Source organism: Halteromyces radiatus (assembly GCF_025201355.1).
Source record: "Halteromyces radiatus strain CBS 162.75 chromosome Unknown BX664scaffold_3, whole genome shotgun sequence".
In the NCBI taxonomy this organism is placed as follows: Eukaryota; Fungi; Mucoromycota; class Mucoromycetes; order Mucorales; family Cunninghamellaceae; genus Halteromyces; species Halteromyces radiatus.
Genome location: NW_026251689.1, coordinates 3116658 through 3130601, shown reverse-complemented (window position 1 = coordinate 3130601; position 13944 = coordinate 3116658). Strand labels below are relative to the sequence as shown.

Below are 13944 nucleotides of genomic sequence, written 5' to 3'. Positions count from 1 at the left end.
GCAACACGTAGACACTTTACTGCTGTTGGATATAGAAAAACACCTGACCAATGAAAATTTTTATTATTCAACTCTTTTTCAAACATTTGATCTTTCACCTTGTGTCTGGCAATTGTCGAACATTTGAACAAAAGTTCAATGTTTGACATCTTTCAAACACAATGGTTTTTTTTTTATTTTTATTTTTTATTCTTTTATTTTATTATAAATAACCATCATATCTTAGTTTTCTTTTTTGAATCGTCAAATTTTTTTTATATTTTATTCAATAAAAAAAGTTTTTTAAAAAACTAAATTACATTGGCCACTCTTCAGGAACAAATCATCCTAAGTTTTATCTTTATTTTATTATTAACAAGCAATCATCAAACATATTATTCAAGTTATTTGATTGATCATCGTTAACTGTGATCAAAATCATCAAGAAATCTATTACCTTTTTGGATTACATTTATTTTTTTTTTTTTACTTTTGTTCTTTTTATATAAAAGAACTGGTGCTCAGTATACGAACAATCATCATCAATATCATCACCTTGATATCATTTTTTCTTTTATTTACAAATCAATCATCCACCCTCTAACAAAAAAAATCCCTAACACTGCCATATTTTAGATCAAATTGAAAATAGCTTTTTGTGTTTACTATTACTACATGTATTATCAATAAAATATTATTTTAATATATATATATCTTTTGTTATCAATGTGATACACTATATTATTTATGAATGGGTAGAATAATTGAATAATTGAACGATTGAATGGGTTGAATGGGTTGAATGGGTTGAATGGGTTGAATGGTTGAATCGATGATGGATGATCACTGTCTTGAGCCATCACAGCAAACCAGAAAATCAACCCAATTTTCTTGACAGGGGATGTGCTGAAAAAGGAAAAACATTGATACTCCGGTCTCAAGATATCTTGTCAGTCACTTGAACTTGTTTTTTGGGTACTGTCGGGTTTCTTTTTTCTTTTCCTTTTTTTTTTTTTTTTTTTCCATTCAAATTACTTTCACGTCGCCCTTTTTGTAATGAAACAAGAGAATTCAACTAATAATATTGTAAGTATTAGAAAATAGAACCCCATGCTCCTTTTTGGTACTAAAGAAAAAAATATGTCTTGTCTTTTTTTAAAATTATAATTCACTTTGTATTATGATTGGATTATACTATAGAATGAATACGATCGACCGTACGAAGAGGAACTAGCACGTTATCCTTTTTCTCTTCGAACATGGTTACGATATATCGACCATAAACAACAAGGTGCTTCCAGCTTTGAAGATGTTTGCCAATTGTATGATCGTGCCTTGAAGGAATTACCCGGGTCTTATAAATTATGGAAACAATATTTAGACATGCGACGTAATCGACTACAAGGTGTGCATCCTATATCTTGTCAATATCGATATATAGAAATGAATCAATATTATGAAAAAGCTCTTGTTCTTTTGAACAAAGTAAGTTCAAAATGATAATATATGAGAAAGTACCATTAACTTTTTTTCTTCTTCTTCTTCTTTTTATATAGATGCCTCGGATATGGTTAGATTATTTACAGTTTTTGACAACTCAACCCATCATCACTCAAACAAGACGTACCTTTGATCGAGCCTTACGTGCCTTACCTGTAACTCAACATACTCGCATTTGGGATGTTTATTTAGAATTCTCTCAAGCAGCTGGTCCTGAAACTGCCATTCGTGTCCTTCGACGATATCTCAAAGTAAAATAATAATAACACGAAGATCATGAAAGATATATAGTCTAACAATTCTTTTTTTTTTTTTGTGATTAGTTGGAGCCTCAACATGTAGAACATTACATCGATCAACTGATAAAAATTGACCATTATGACGAAGCAGCCATCAAATTAGTACAAGTTGTCAACGATCATGACTTCAAATCTATCCGTGGTAAATCAAATTATCAATTATGGCAAGACTTGTGTGATCTTGTAGTAGATCATTGTGATCATATTCATTCTATCAATGTTGAAGCAATCATTAGAAGTGGGATCAAAAGATTTACAGATCAAGTGGGAATATTATATTGTCGATTAGCCATGTATTGGATCAAAATGGGTCAATTAGAAAAAGTAGGAGACATTGGAATTTTTTTTTTATTCTTCCTTTACTTATTTTTCTATTTTTTTTTTTTTTTTTTTTTTTTTGCTAGGCCCGTGATATTTTTGAAGAAGGCATTACCACAGTGTCGACAGTACGCGACTTTACTGCTATTTTTGATGCATATGCTGAATTCGAAGAAGAAATGATTACAACCAAAATGGAATTGGCGGCCGAACGTGAAGAATCTGGAGAAAAAAGCCTGGAGGATGATTTAGACTTGGATTTACGACTGGCTCGTTTTGAACGTTTAATGGATCGACGAGCTTTCTTGGTTAATGAAGTACTTTTACGACAAAATCCAAATAATGTCATGGAATGGGAAAAGCGAGTTTCCTTATGGGGTGATCACAAAGATAAAGTAATAATAATAATAAAAAAGAATGTGGAATGGAAAAAAAAAGGAAATAACATTTTTGTCTTCTCTCTTTTTATTTAGGTGGTGGAAACATATACACAAGCATTACAAACAATCAATCCCAAGAAATCACACGGCAAGTTACAATCCTTATGGTCACAGTTTGCTAAATTTTACGAAGACAATGGTGACCTGGATGCGGCACGTGCTATATACGAAAAAGCAGTCAAGGTGAATTATCGTACTGTCAATGATTTGGCAGAAATATGGTGTGAATATGCAGAAATGGAAACACGACATGATGAATTTGATAGGGCTCTTCAGGTGATGGCGCATGCAACTTCTATACCTCGAAGTATCTCTAGTGGTAACAAGAATCCCAACTTGGTCAACTTCCACGATGAATCTTTACCTGTACAACAACGTGTTTTCAAAAGTCTGCAGCTCTGGAGTTTCTATATTGATTTGGAAGAAAGTGTTGGTTCGGTGGAATCTACCAAAGAAGTCTACAACAAGGTCATGGAATTACGGATCGCTAATCCTCAAGTTGTTGTGAACTACGCTACCTTTTTGGAAGAACACCAATACTTTGAAGAAGCATTCAAGGTATATGAACGTGGTATTGAATTGTTTGGATGGCCTATTGCGTTTGAATTGTGGAATATCTATTTACCTCGATTTATGGATCGTTATGTAAGTAATGTAGAAGGAGTGATATGGTGGTTATATTTTATTTTATTTTTTTCATAAAGATATATTGCTGACAGTTGTTCTTTTCTTTCATTTTTTTTTTTTATATACATATACTATTTTAGGGTGGTACCAAATTGGAACGTGCTAGAGATCTTTTTGAACAAGCTATTGATAAATGTCCTCCCAAGTATGCTAAACCCATCTATTTGATGTATGGAAAGTTAGAAGAAGATTATGGATTAGCTCGACATGCAATGCGAATTTATGATAGAGCAACTACAGCAGTGGATGATAAGGATCGATTAGAGGTAAGAATCCAATAAAGAAAAAGGAAAAAAAAAAAAAAAGAAAAGCTTCATCATTGAAATTTATTTATTTATTTTTGGAATTTTCCTTTAGATGTTCCAATTTTATGTTGCAAAAGCTACAGCATCCTTTGGTATTGTGTCAGCACGTGAAATCTATGAAAAGGCCATTGAAGCATTACCTGACAAGGATGTACGTGTAATTTGTTTGAAATATGCTGATTTAGAACGTAAACTAGGTGAAATCGATCGTGCAAGAGCAATCTATGGTTTTGCTTCTCAATTCTTTGATCCCAAGGCTTTCCCTGACTTTTGGCAAACATGGCATGATTTTGAAGTCCAACATGGTAATGAGGATACCTTCAAAGAAATGCTTCGTATCAAGCGATCTGTTCAAGCTCAATTCCCTCTTTAAATACAACAAAAGGAAATATCATCAATATTGGTTGACAAGAAGCAATCTAGTTTAGTTGATTGATTTATTTATTATTATTATTACTATTATTATATATTTTTTACATCTCAAAATAAAAATTCATTTGATCTTTTTTTTTATTCCACTTGACTGTAGGTGTCCCCTGTATCATAGTGCACGATGCATACATGAATTTGATTTTCCATACAGTACATGGTATGATGGCAAATAGATCAACTTTTATTTTTGGTCCTATCCAGTAATAAATGTTAAAAAATACAAAAACATCAATTCATTCAACAGAATATTAGAAAATGACGTTATTCAAATTGAAATCAATAAAAATGCCTTTTTGGGATATTTAGTCTTCGCATGGGTGACCTAGGATGAAATTGTGTTACCTTGTGGGAGATAATGAGATATGTAGGCAGCAGTGCCTTGATTGGACAAATAGGGGATGCGAGAAAAGTGCGCGGATTGAATAGAAAAAAAAGGAGGGAGAACAACAGAAAAAAAAAAGTCGTCTCATTCTTCTTTTTCTTTTCTTTCTTTTTCTTCTATTTTTTTTTTTTTTCTAACACCAAAACAATAATGAGTCAAGAACTTCCTGTTAATCCTCAATACACTACTTTACCTCATCCTGGACTTGAAGATGTTGATATCGATGGTTTAAAACACAAGTGCCCTGCTTTTGCTACAGGTTGTCCTTATGCCAAGATTGATGAAGTCGATTCTCTTGCTGTATCTTTTGGTGAACTTTCAAAATGGTAAATGAATCTTTTTATTATACAAGAATGACTAACTTTAACTAACTTTCTTTTCTCTCTTTTTATATATATTTAGTCCTGCTTTCCAAAAAGGTACGATAATAAAAAATAAACGTCGGTTTTTGATCCTTATTCCATATTTTTTTTTTTGTATATGTAGGTTGTCCTTTCTCGAATAAATCAAAAGAAGAAATCTCAACTCTTTTAGCCACTATTCCTAAAGAACATCCTACTTTGAATATGAATGGTAAAAAGAAAAAAGGTATTCTCTGCAAATTACTAAGTGTTCTTTTTTTTTTCCTTGTAGAACTTCCATCCTGTGAAGAAGGCATCGCTTTGGTTAAAATCTTGAATCAATTCCTTACTGTGTCCCAATTAGACTCTCTCTTTAATGAAAAGAAATCTGATATACAAGAGGAAATTTTGGAAGATCCCCAATTGGCTCAAAAAATGCGTGAAGGCACCAAAGTGGTTCATCGTGCTGCAGAAACCAGTGTTTTCACTAGGTAAAAAAAAAAAAAAATGGAAAGAGTTTTTCTTTTTATTGATTTTTTTTTTCATTTGTAGACGATTCTTGAAAGGTGATATTACTCGAGAAGAATATGGACGATATATCTTGTCTCTTTACTTTGTTTACCAGTAAGTCCCGTGTACAATGTATCTATAATTTTATCATATTCATATTCATATTATGATCATTCCTTTTTTCTTTTTTTAATATAGAAAAATGGAAGCTTTATTGCAACAACACAAGGATCATCCAGCAGTTAAACTTATTCATTTCCCAACCGAATTAAACCGAGAGCAAGCATTATTACAAGATTTGGAGTTCTTTTATGGCAAGGAAGGTGCAATCAAACAAGTCACGGATACCAAGAACGTGACCCCAGCTGTGAAGTCATATGTGGATGCGATGGAACAAGCCTGTGCTAAAGAACCTGCTTTATTGATTGCTCACAGTTACTCTCGCTATCTTGGTGATCTTAGTGGAGGACAAATTCTAGCCAAGCGTCTCAAGACCGCGATATTGGGTCTGAAACCAACCGATGTTGCCTGGGATACCAAAGATGGATTGGCTTTCTATCATTTTGAACAATTAGGAAATCAAGCTGAATTCAAAGACTTTTACCGTCAACGTTTGAATGGGGCTCATGTCAATGCTACTACTCGTGATATGATTGTATCTGAAGCTGTGCGTTCTTTTGAGTTGAATATTGCTGTCTTTGATGAAATTCAACACTTGTCTGAATCTAACCAATTACCTCCTATGGACAACAAATCTTCTTTTACCAAAACAACTGTAGAAAAGGATCAAGATGGAAATACAATCACTACCACTTACACTACAACTACTACTACCACTTATACCGATGGATCTTCACCCAGTGAGAAACATCGACAACGAAGACAACAACGTCGTCGTCCTACACCTGCCGATTCAAACATCACTTGTTGGATCATGGGTACCACACTTGCCATCACTGCCATCTCCGTGGGTTTACATGTATACAAACGTTATTATTTGAAGGAAAAATAGGGTGAATCTTGTCTTTTTATGTAGTTATAGTTGTTTTTTATTTATTTATATATATATTTCAATAAAGAAAAAAAAAGGACCGTTGTTTATTATATGTAACTTTTTTATTATATGCAAAAGAAAAAAAAATGCAATCATTTTCTATGTAAACCAAAATGCCAATAGGCAGCCACAATGGCAAGGGAAAAGACAGCAGGGATCAAATCCAATTGTACAATAAAGTATACCCAAATAGTGGCCAAACCAGGTGCTCGAAGCATTTGTCCCAAAGATGGAGAATGTTGTAACGTATACAATAAAAAGGCCCCCACCGTGATAGATCCCAGAGTCATCAATACTTGAGTCCATTTTTTCGCTTTATGTCTATTGGTCAAATAAATGACGGGACATAAGGCTTTCCATGTATATATTTAAGAAAAAAAAAAGGTATGAGTGATCTATGTTTTATAAAAAATTAAGATTATGTTTTTTTTTCTTTACCTGGAGCTGCTTTGATAGCACGTAAACCTAATCCATAATAATCCCATGGTTCATCAAATTGAACCTTGACCGTGACATCAAATGCAGCTAATAATAGTCCAAATGGTATAGATAAAAAGATGGCTTGCCATATATATTGTGCTGTACTGACGGATTGTTGTTTTAATTGCTGTTCTCGTAACTTGGCTTGTTCAAATAACCCAGTTGCTTTTTGTTCTATAAATGCATCGGAAGATGATGGCTCGCGAATATTGGTTTTATTGCTGGCATTAGGTATACGTCGTATGAGAGGTTCTTTTGTCATGATGAAGAATATATATATACAAGTGTAGAAAAAAAAAAAAAAAAAAGGAGAAAAAGTTAGGAGGAAGGCACCTTAGAAAAAAAAAAAAGCGGAATCAGATTCTGCTTTTTTTTTTCTAAGAATTCATAGCCAAAATTTCGCTGTAGAATTGCTGTAAAATTGGCATTGCGTTGGTTAGTTTGCTCCTTAGTGAGAAAAAGCCATTTGAAAAAATCCGTACCACTGTCTGCCGCACTTCAACTTTATATGCGCCGAAGCCACTTTTTCGCCATTGGCTTACTGTTAAAAAGTGGCCTAAGCATGCATCAAGCCTTTTCCTTGTTTAGCTTATCTCATAGCAAGAAATTTGACACAATGTTTGTACTCTGCTGTAGCATCGCATGGAGATCTCTTAAATTCATATTGTACTACGGCACTAAAATATTCTTATTTCGTCTGGGATCAACAGGAATAAAAATGGTAGGCGTCCTCCGAAATCAAATTGCATCCTGGTTCATCTCTTTTTTTTTTTTTTTTTTTCATTACCTATCAAATTTACGAATGGATAAAAGAAAAATACTTCATGAAGCTACAAAGTGGTTCTTGGCTACTTTTCAAGACTTGACCACTTATGAAACAGCGTATGGTTATGCAGAATGGACACTCTATGCAGTCCCTTTCATAAAAACAGAAGAACATTTCCTGTTCGCTGCAAAGTTAATTATCTTGGTGATTATAGGGGATGATTCATTCAGAGAACACGAATATGTTGTGTTGATGGATTACCTGAAAACATCCGTTGTCAACGATTCCAGTCCTTTTATTTCAGCTATCATCAAATTATTCGATGATTTTAAAGCGGTATCCATCTATGAGGAAAATTACCATAATATGATCAAAGTCATTGTAGCTTTCTTCGATTCCACCGTCGGAAAGAAATCAAATGACGAGATGGATCGTATTATCGATACTGGCATGCCACCATTTTATATCATCAGCCTTGATTCGAATCATATCCTTGCCGACATGAATAACAAAAAAATGCTTGATAGCTCATATGGAATACGGATAGACAATGATCTACTTTCGTATCCCAAGGATACTATGTCAGACTACATGTTGGATCATACCAACCCGGTGTATGCAGGTGTATCCATAGGCGATCAAGTCAATGCCATCGAGGATCATTGTACAACCCAATTGTCGCGTGTCGAACCAACTCTCGAGGATGCTATTTATTTGCAAGGTCGAATGGGTTGTTTCATATGGCAACTGTTTACAAAGAGATATGGCCGTATTCTTAAGACTGTATATGAAGATAATCAGACTGTGGAAAACATAAGCAATTCCATCCAAAAGTGTGTCAACATTTCTGATAAAAAAAACCATTATTTATAAGGTATGGTGATGTATTCTAGTTCGTCCAACAAAAGTTAAAGTCTTCTTTTATTGCATTCGCTTTTTCTCTTCATCTAAATAAAAAAAAAAGAGCTTTGCTTTTTGTCTCAAATACGACATAATTACTGTTGGAAAATGAATTTCAGGCTTCCAGGAACCAGGGAAGATACATAGTTAAAGTCGGTTCAAAGTCAGTCTCAGCACAAAAAAGAGAAAGCATACAAATTTCTGTTTCTTTTGCCTTTCTTTCTTGTTTAATTCGCTTTTTTTTTTTTTTTTTTTTTTTTTTAACATCAGGTCCAAGCTCATCAATGTGTTCCTCCTCATATCCCTACCAACATTATCAAGTCAATTGTTGGATGAAGAAAACTTTGGATACCATTACTGATTAGAAGTGAAGTAACTATAGAGAACTAGTGCAATTACTGAAGGAAGAAGTGGTAGAAATCAAGAACATCTTGAAACAACAAGGACAACGGCTCGTATTCTGGTTAGACTCTCTTTTTTTTTTTTTCTATTTCTCCTGTCTGGCTCTTATTGTGGTGATGTTTTTGTCAAATCTCTTTTCTATGTAAGTGGTCTTTCTCTCTCTCCTTTATCTGTCTCTTCCCACTTGGTATTGTGCTTATTATCCTCTCTCCTCTGGTCTTAGAATGTTGCTCACCTTCTTGTGTTTCTCCGTTATCTTCAACAAAAGGTCGACAAGTTCAGTCACGCTTACACTATACGTTTTGTTTTTTGGTTATCCCTTTGGTTTTGTTTCTTATAGCTGATAGCCGCTGCATGAGGTAACCAAGGTAATATATGTATAAAGAAGAAATAATAGGGATGGATTACTACTCATTCTATTGATTTTATCTGTTGGTTGCATGGCTATGGTCTATACAATAACGGTGATACAAGCTTTCAATGGTGTAGCTAAGGTAAGATGTATACAGGAAAAAAGAAAAGAAATAATATTGATCGATTACCACTTTATTGATTTTTCTCTGTAGATGGCAACTCATACAATCAAGCCAAGACGACCTCCTTTCTTCACAGTCGCGCCCATGAACGTTATCGCCTGTAGTACAGTTGTCTGTTATTATTGTTTTGTATTGTCTTACTATACTATCATTATTGTTGTAGTATAGTGACGTAGTATAGAGCATACTTGGATGGATGAAATAAAATTATACTAGATTTGTAATGTAGCAAAAGGAAGTTCGGTTTTCCGTTAGTATTTCCCGTAATTCATTTCATTGCAGAAAAACCCAAAAAGTCAATCACGTCGATGCTTCAATGAGTTCAGAAAAAAGAAACTAAACTTATTTAGGAAAAGATTTCTTCGAATGGTGAATCCACAATCATTTTTTTTAAAAAAGGAAATACGTGACAAACTATGATTTACACCCCATGTAGTCATAGCAACAGTTTTCCAATAATAAGGCATTCAAAAAATAGAAGAAAGGATTATCACTGCTTCAAGAAGTTTTTTTTTTTTTTTTTTTTTTTTTTTTTTTTTTTTTTGATGGATGAAGGAATGACTGGATAGAATTGTATAGTAAGAGTATGCACAAGTAAATGATGGACGTTAATAAGGTGCTAGTCTTTGATTTTATTCAATTGATTTTGTACAGACATGTCCAGATAAACCATTGTTTCAATACCCCTGCCTCTTCATTTCCTTGATGATTGGCTTGAAGACGTACTGATTAATGCTGACGATGAATAGTCCTAAAATTGACTCGTGTAAAATAGGATTTAATGATACTTATTATTGTATTCCGATACCAATGACGGTGAATATACAGAAAAAAAAAAAAGAAGAAAAAAATGAACGAGGAAGGTGTCTTCAAAAATACTGCCCTTTGGTTTTTTTAATTATTTTTATTTTCTATTTCATTTTTTACTTTAATTCACTATCTATCAACCTTACGAATGGATAAAAGAAAAATACTTCATGAAGCTGCAGAATGGTTCTTGGCCACTTTTCCAGGCTTGACCACTTATGAAACAGCGTATGGTTATGCAGAATGGACGCTCTATGCAGTCCCTTTCATAAAAACAGAAGAACATCTTTTGTTCGCTGCAAAGCTAATCATTTTAGTGGCTATCGGGGATGATTCATTCAAAGAGCATGAATACGTTATGCTGCTCAACTACTTGAAAACATCCGTTGCCAACGAAGCCAGTCCTTTTATTTCAGCTATCATCAAATACTTTGACGATTATAAAGCGGTATCCATCTATGAAGAAAATTACAATAATACGGTCAAAACCATTGTGGCATTCTTCGAATGCACCGTAGGAATGAAATCAAATGATAAGATGGATCGTATCACTGATTCTGCAATGCTACCATTTTATATCATCAGCCTTGATTCGAATCATATCCTCGCCGACATGAATAATGAAAAACTGCTGGATGGTGCATATGCAACGCGGATCGACAACGATTTACTTACATATCCCAAGGATACTATGTCAGGTTACATGTTGGATCATGCCAACCCGGTATACGCAGGTGTATCAATAGGTGATCAATTGAATGCCGTTAAGAGTCATTGTACAGCCCAATTGTTGAATCTCGAACCAACTCTCGAGGATGCTATTTACTTGCAAGGTCGAATGGGGTGTTTCGTATGGTCATTATTTACAAAGAGATATGGTTGTATTCTTAAGACGGTATACGAAGATAATCAGACAGTGGAAAACATCAGAAAATCCATTAAAAAGAGCATCACCATTTCTGATAAAAAGAATCATTATTTGTAAGCTGTCATGATGCATGCCAGTTTATGCAATATCTATGGACGATGGAGTTTCTTTTTATTGTACTAGATTTTTCTCCTCGTCTAAATAAAAATCTCCTGGATTTTTGTCTCAAAATATAACACAATACATGGTGATGTTTTTTTTCTATTAAAAAAAAAAAAAAGAATCAACAACAACTAAACCTGTTTGACAAAGTGAGGTTTATCTTAGATGTATTCATGATAGTAACGTCCAATCACCTTCCAATTGATAAAGTAAACTAAAAGTAAAGTCATCCCTCATCCAATAATGATTATCATAAAAAAAAACAAAAGCCATGGAAGTATATTTTTAGGTATCGTAAAGACAATATAAATTTTATTTCAAAAAAAAAAAAATCGCATACTAACTAATAAAACTATTATTGCAATCCATTCTACAGTATCTATTATATTATAGCACCAACCAAAAGCGTTTGTCCATCACCGAAAAACCCTAACAACAAGTGCCCATTCCTAGACAAAAAAAAGTTCCTTCAGTCTTTCGTTCGTATTACCAATAAAATATATCCAGGCCAAGCAACACTAGAAAAAGGTATATAAATATTTTTGTCATTTACCTGTAATAAATCCTACATTCAAAATGAAAGGGTTTCCCCTTGTATTTTGTAAATCCCTTTTTCAAAACACTCCAAATCCAATAAAATCTACCATGACAAGATCGCAAAAACAAAGACGGCACCCAATGTGGAAAAAAAAAAGTGGAGGAAGAAAGGAAAAAAATTAGAAAAAGCAAAAAAGGGTGATTTTTTTAAGCCCCTCCTCTGACAACAATTTGACATGCTTTTTTTTTTCTTTCTTTTTTTGTTCCAACTCCCAACTTCGCCAAAGTCCAAAAAGTCCATGTCTACTCAAATGTAGATCTTTTTAGTTTTTCTTCATTCAAATAACAAAACTATAAAGGGTTTTCTTATTTTAAATATCTTTCTACACTCATACATCGGTAGTACGATATTGAAAAAAAAAAAGCTGAAATTAAATCAGATGCACACTTGTGTTTGTGTTTGTGTTTGTGTGTCATGTGTCACTGTTGTCCTTGTGTGTATCCGAAAAAAAAATCTTCTGCCCTTCATCTGTCTTGATTGATTACTACCTGTTTGGCTTTCCCTGTTTGGGAGACCTCGTCAGTTTATGAGTACTAAAATATGAATATTATTCATATTTCGGAGGGTCATCAGCAATAAAAAGAGGGATGTTCTCCAAAAATAAATGACATCATTTTTTCTCTCGTTTATTTTTCGAATGGATAAAAGAAAAATACTCAATGATGCTACAGAGTGGTTCCTGGATACTTTTCGAGACATAACCACTTATGAAACAGCATATGACTATGCAGAATGGACATTGTATGCATGCCCGTTCATAAAAACAGAAGACCATTTCTTGTTCGCTTCAAAGTTGGCTATCATGATGATTATAGTGGATGATTCATTTGATGAACAGGAATTCATTGTGTTATACAACTACCTGAAAACATCCGTTGTCAACGAACCCAGTGCTTTTGTTTCAGCTATCATCAAATTATTTGCTGATTTTAAATCAGTGTCGAACTATGAAGAAAATTATACTAACATGATCAAATGCTTTGTGTCCTATATCGATTCCACCAAAGGAAACAAATCAAATGATAGGATGGATCGTATCATCGATACTTGCATGCCACCGTTTTATATCATCAGTCTTGATTCGAACCAAATCATTGCCGACATGAATAACAAAAAGATGTTGGAGGCTTCATATGGTACGCGTGTGGATAATGACTTGCTCACATACCCGAAAGATTGTGCATCAGCCTATATGTTGGATCATACCAACCCGTTACTCGCTGGTGCGTCCATCGAAGACCAGATCAATACTGTCAAAGATCATTGTACAAACGAATTAATACATTTCGAATCATCTCTTGAGGATGCAATTTACTTGCAAGGGCGAATGGGGTGTTTCTTATGGTCATTATTTTCAAAAAGATATGGCCGTATTCTTAAGACGGTATACGAAGATAAACAGACGGTGGAAAACATTAGAAACTGCATCAAAAAGAATGTTCCCATTTCTGATAATAAACATTATTATTTATAAGATATAATTTCATAATTCATTGTCATTGAATGATTTTTTTTTTGAATTGGAAACTAACTTTTTTTTTATTCCCTTACACGCGAACCTCTTCCTTCGTACGACTTGAATCATTTTTTTTATCATCTGCAAACCATTTTATTCACTGCCACAAATTATTACGATAAAAACAGCATCCTGGTTTGCGTAACATCCGCTCTACAGATGTTGGAGGCTTTTTTTTATTATTGTATTAGCTTTTTCTCTCACTTCATCTAAATAAAAAATCTTTTATTTTTGTCTCAAAATAAAGCACAATACATTTTTTTTAAAAAAAAAAAATATATCGAACTTGGGACCGGCTTTAAAAAAAAAAAAAAAAGCCTTCATAGAGAAACTGGAAGAGAACTGAGCTTTGATGATGTTAGACGAATGAATGAGTGAATAACGGATGTTTGTGTAGCATTAGCCTGTGATTTAATTCAATTGATTTTAAGCAAATAAATCATCTACTTGTCCGATTACTTTTTTGATGATTGACTTGAAGTGTGGATTACCAGTGATCCGAATATATTGATATTGATGATGAATGATTTTAAATTGATTCAGTGTATGATGACTCTTGTTATTGTATTTCTATATTAATGATCGGTGAACGTAAAAAAAAAAAAGCGATCGTACGATTAGTAAGACAAACATTGAGACTAGCTTCGCCTTTTTTTTATTTT

At 33.5% G+C, this 13944-nt stretch overlaps 6 protein-coding genes across 6 annotated transcripts; 5 read left to right on the top strand and 1 right to left on the bottom strand.

Annotated features, from left to right (window-relative positions):
* Positions 1-1001: 1001 nt before the first annotated feature.
* On the top strand, positions 1002-4005 carry BX664DRAFT_278808 (uncharacterized protein). The gene is made up of 8 exons (XM_051541421.1): positions 1002-1065; positions 1180-1464; positions 1536-1730; positions 1803-2102; positions 2183-2491; positions 2570-3181; positions 3304-3489; positions 3581-4005. The coding sequence occupies exons 1-8, from the start codon at positions 1036-1038 to the stop codon at positions 3899-3901; spliced, it is 2238 nt and encodes a 745-aa protein (XP_051402139.1). The 5' UTR covers positions 1002-1035; the 3' UTR covers positions 3902-4005.
* Positions 4006-4454: 449 nt separating this feature from the next.
* Positions 4455-6299, top strand: BX664DRAFT_330325 (heme oxygenase-domain-containing protein). The gene is made up of 6 exons (XM_051544956.1): positions 4455-4668; positions 4745-4761; positions 4829-4915; positions 4976-5174; positions 5236-5307; positions 5392-6299. Exons 1-6 carry the CDS (start codon positions 4493-4495, stop codon positions 6203-6205), a joined length of 1365 nt encoding a protein of 454 aa, XP_051402138.1. The 5' UTR covers positions 4455-4492; the 3' UTR covers positions 6206-6299.
* On the bottom strand, positions 6300-7027 carry BX664DRAFT_330322 (uncharacterized protein). The gene is made up of 2 exons (XM_051544955.1): positions 6686-7027; positions 6300-6599 (listed from the first exon to the last, which is right to left on the bottom strand). Exons 1-2 carry the CDS (start codon positions 6987-6989, stop codon positions 6340-6342), a joined length of 564 nt encoding a protein of 187 aa, XP_051402137.1. The 5' UTR covers positions 6990-7027; the 3' UTR covers positions 6300-6339.
* A 502-nt stretch (positions 7028-7529) lies between these two features.
* On the top strand, positions 7530-8729 carry BX664DRAFT_372531 (uncharacterized protein; the record flags this gene model as incomplete). The annotated part of the gene is made up of 2 exons (XM_051548674.1): positions 7530-8276; positions 8664-8729. The coding sequence occupies 2 exons, from the start codon at positions 7530-7532 to the stop codon at positions 8727-8729; spliced, it is 813 nt and encodes a 270-aa protein (XP_051402136.1).
* Positions 8730-10286: 1557 nt separating this feature from the next.
* BX664DRAFT_313707 (uncharacterized protein) lies at positions 10287-11123 on the top strand (the record flags this gene model as incomplete). The annotated part of the gene is made up of 1 exon (XM_051542631.1): positions 10287-11123. The coding sequence occupies one exon, from the start codon at positions 10287-10289 to the stop codon at positions 11121-11123; it is 837 nt and encodes a 278-aa protein (XP_051402135.1).
* Positions 11124-12336: 1213 nt separating this feature from the next.
* On the top strand, positions 12337-13240 carry BX664DRAFT_372529 (uncharacterized protein; the record flags this gene model as incomplete). The annotated part of the gene is made up of 1 exon (XM_051548673.1): positions 12337-13240. The coding sequence occupies exon 1, from the start codon at positions 12371-12373 to the stop codon at positions 13238-13240; it is 870 nt and encodes a 289-aa protein (XP_051402134.1). The 5' UTR covers positions 12337-12370.
* Positions 13241-13944: the final 704 nt, after the last annotated feature.

What these genes read in the sequence shown, in the direction of transcription:
- BX664DRAFT_330325 (XM_051544956.1), top strand. Translation starts at nt 4,493, where the DNA reads ATGAGTCAAGAACTTCCTGTTAATCCTCAATACACTACTTTACCTCAT. An exon ending in TCCTACTTTGAATATGAATG is followed by an intron (nt 4,916 to 4,975) that starts GTAAAAAGAAAA and finishes TTTTCCTTGTAG; the next exon opens with AACTTCCATCCTGTGAAGAA. An exon ending in TCTCTTTACTTTGTTTACCA is followed by an intron (nt 5,308 to 5,391) that starts GTAAGTCCCGTG and finishes TTTTTAATATAG; the next exon opens with AAAAATGGAAGCTTTATTGC.
- BX664DRAFT_330322 (XM_051544955.1), bottom strand. Translation starts at nt 6,989, where the DNA reads ATGACAAAAGAACCTCTCATACGACGTATACCTAATGCCAGCAATAAA. An exon ending in TGCTATCAAAGCAGCTCCAG is followed by an intron (nt 6,600 to 6,685) that starts GTAAAGAAAAAA and finishes ATACATGGAAAG; the next exon opens with CCTTATGTCCCGTCATTTAT.
- BX664DRAFT_278808 (XM_051541421.1), top strand. Translation starts at nt 1,036, where the DNA reads ATGAAACAAGAGAATTCAACTAATAATATT. An exon ending in TCCTTCGACGATATCTCAAA is followed by an intron (nt 1,731 to 1,802) that starts GTAAAATAATAA and finishes TTTTGTGATTAG; the next exon opens with TTGGAGCCTCAACATGTAGA. An exon ending in CTCGATTTATGGATCGTTAT is followed by an intron (nt 3,182 to 3,303) that starts GTAAGTAATGTA and finishes ATACTATTTTAG; the next exon opens with GGTGGTACCAAATTGGAACG.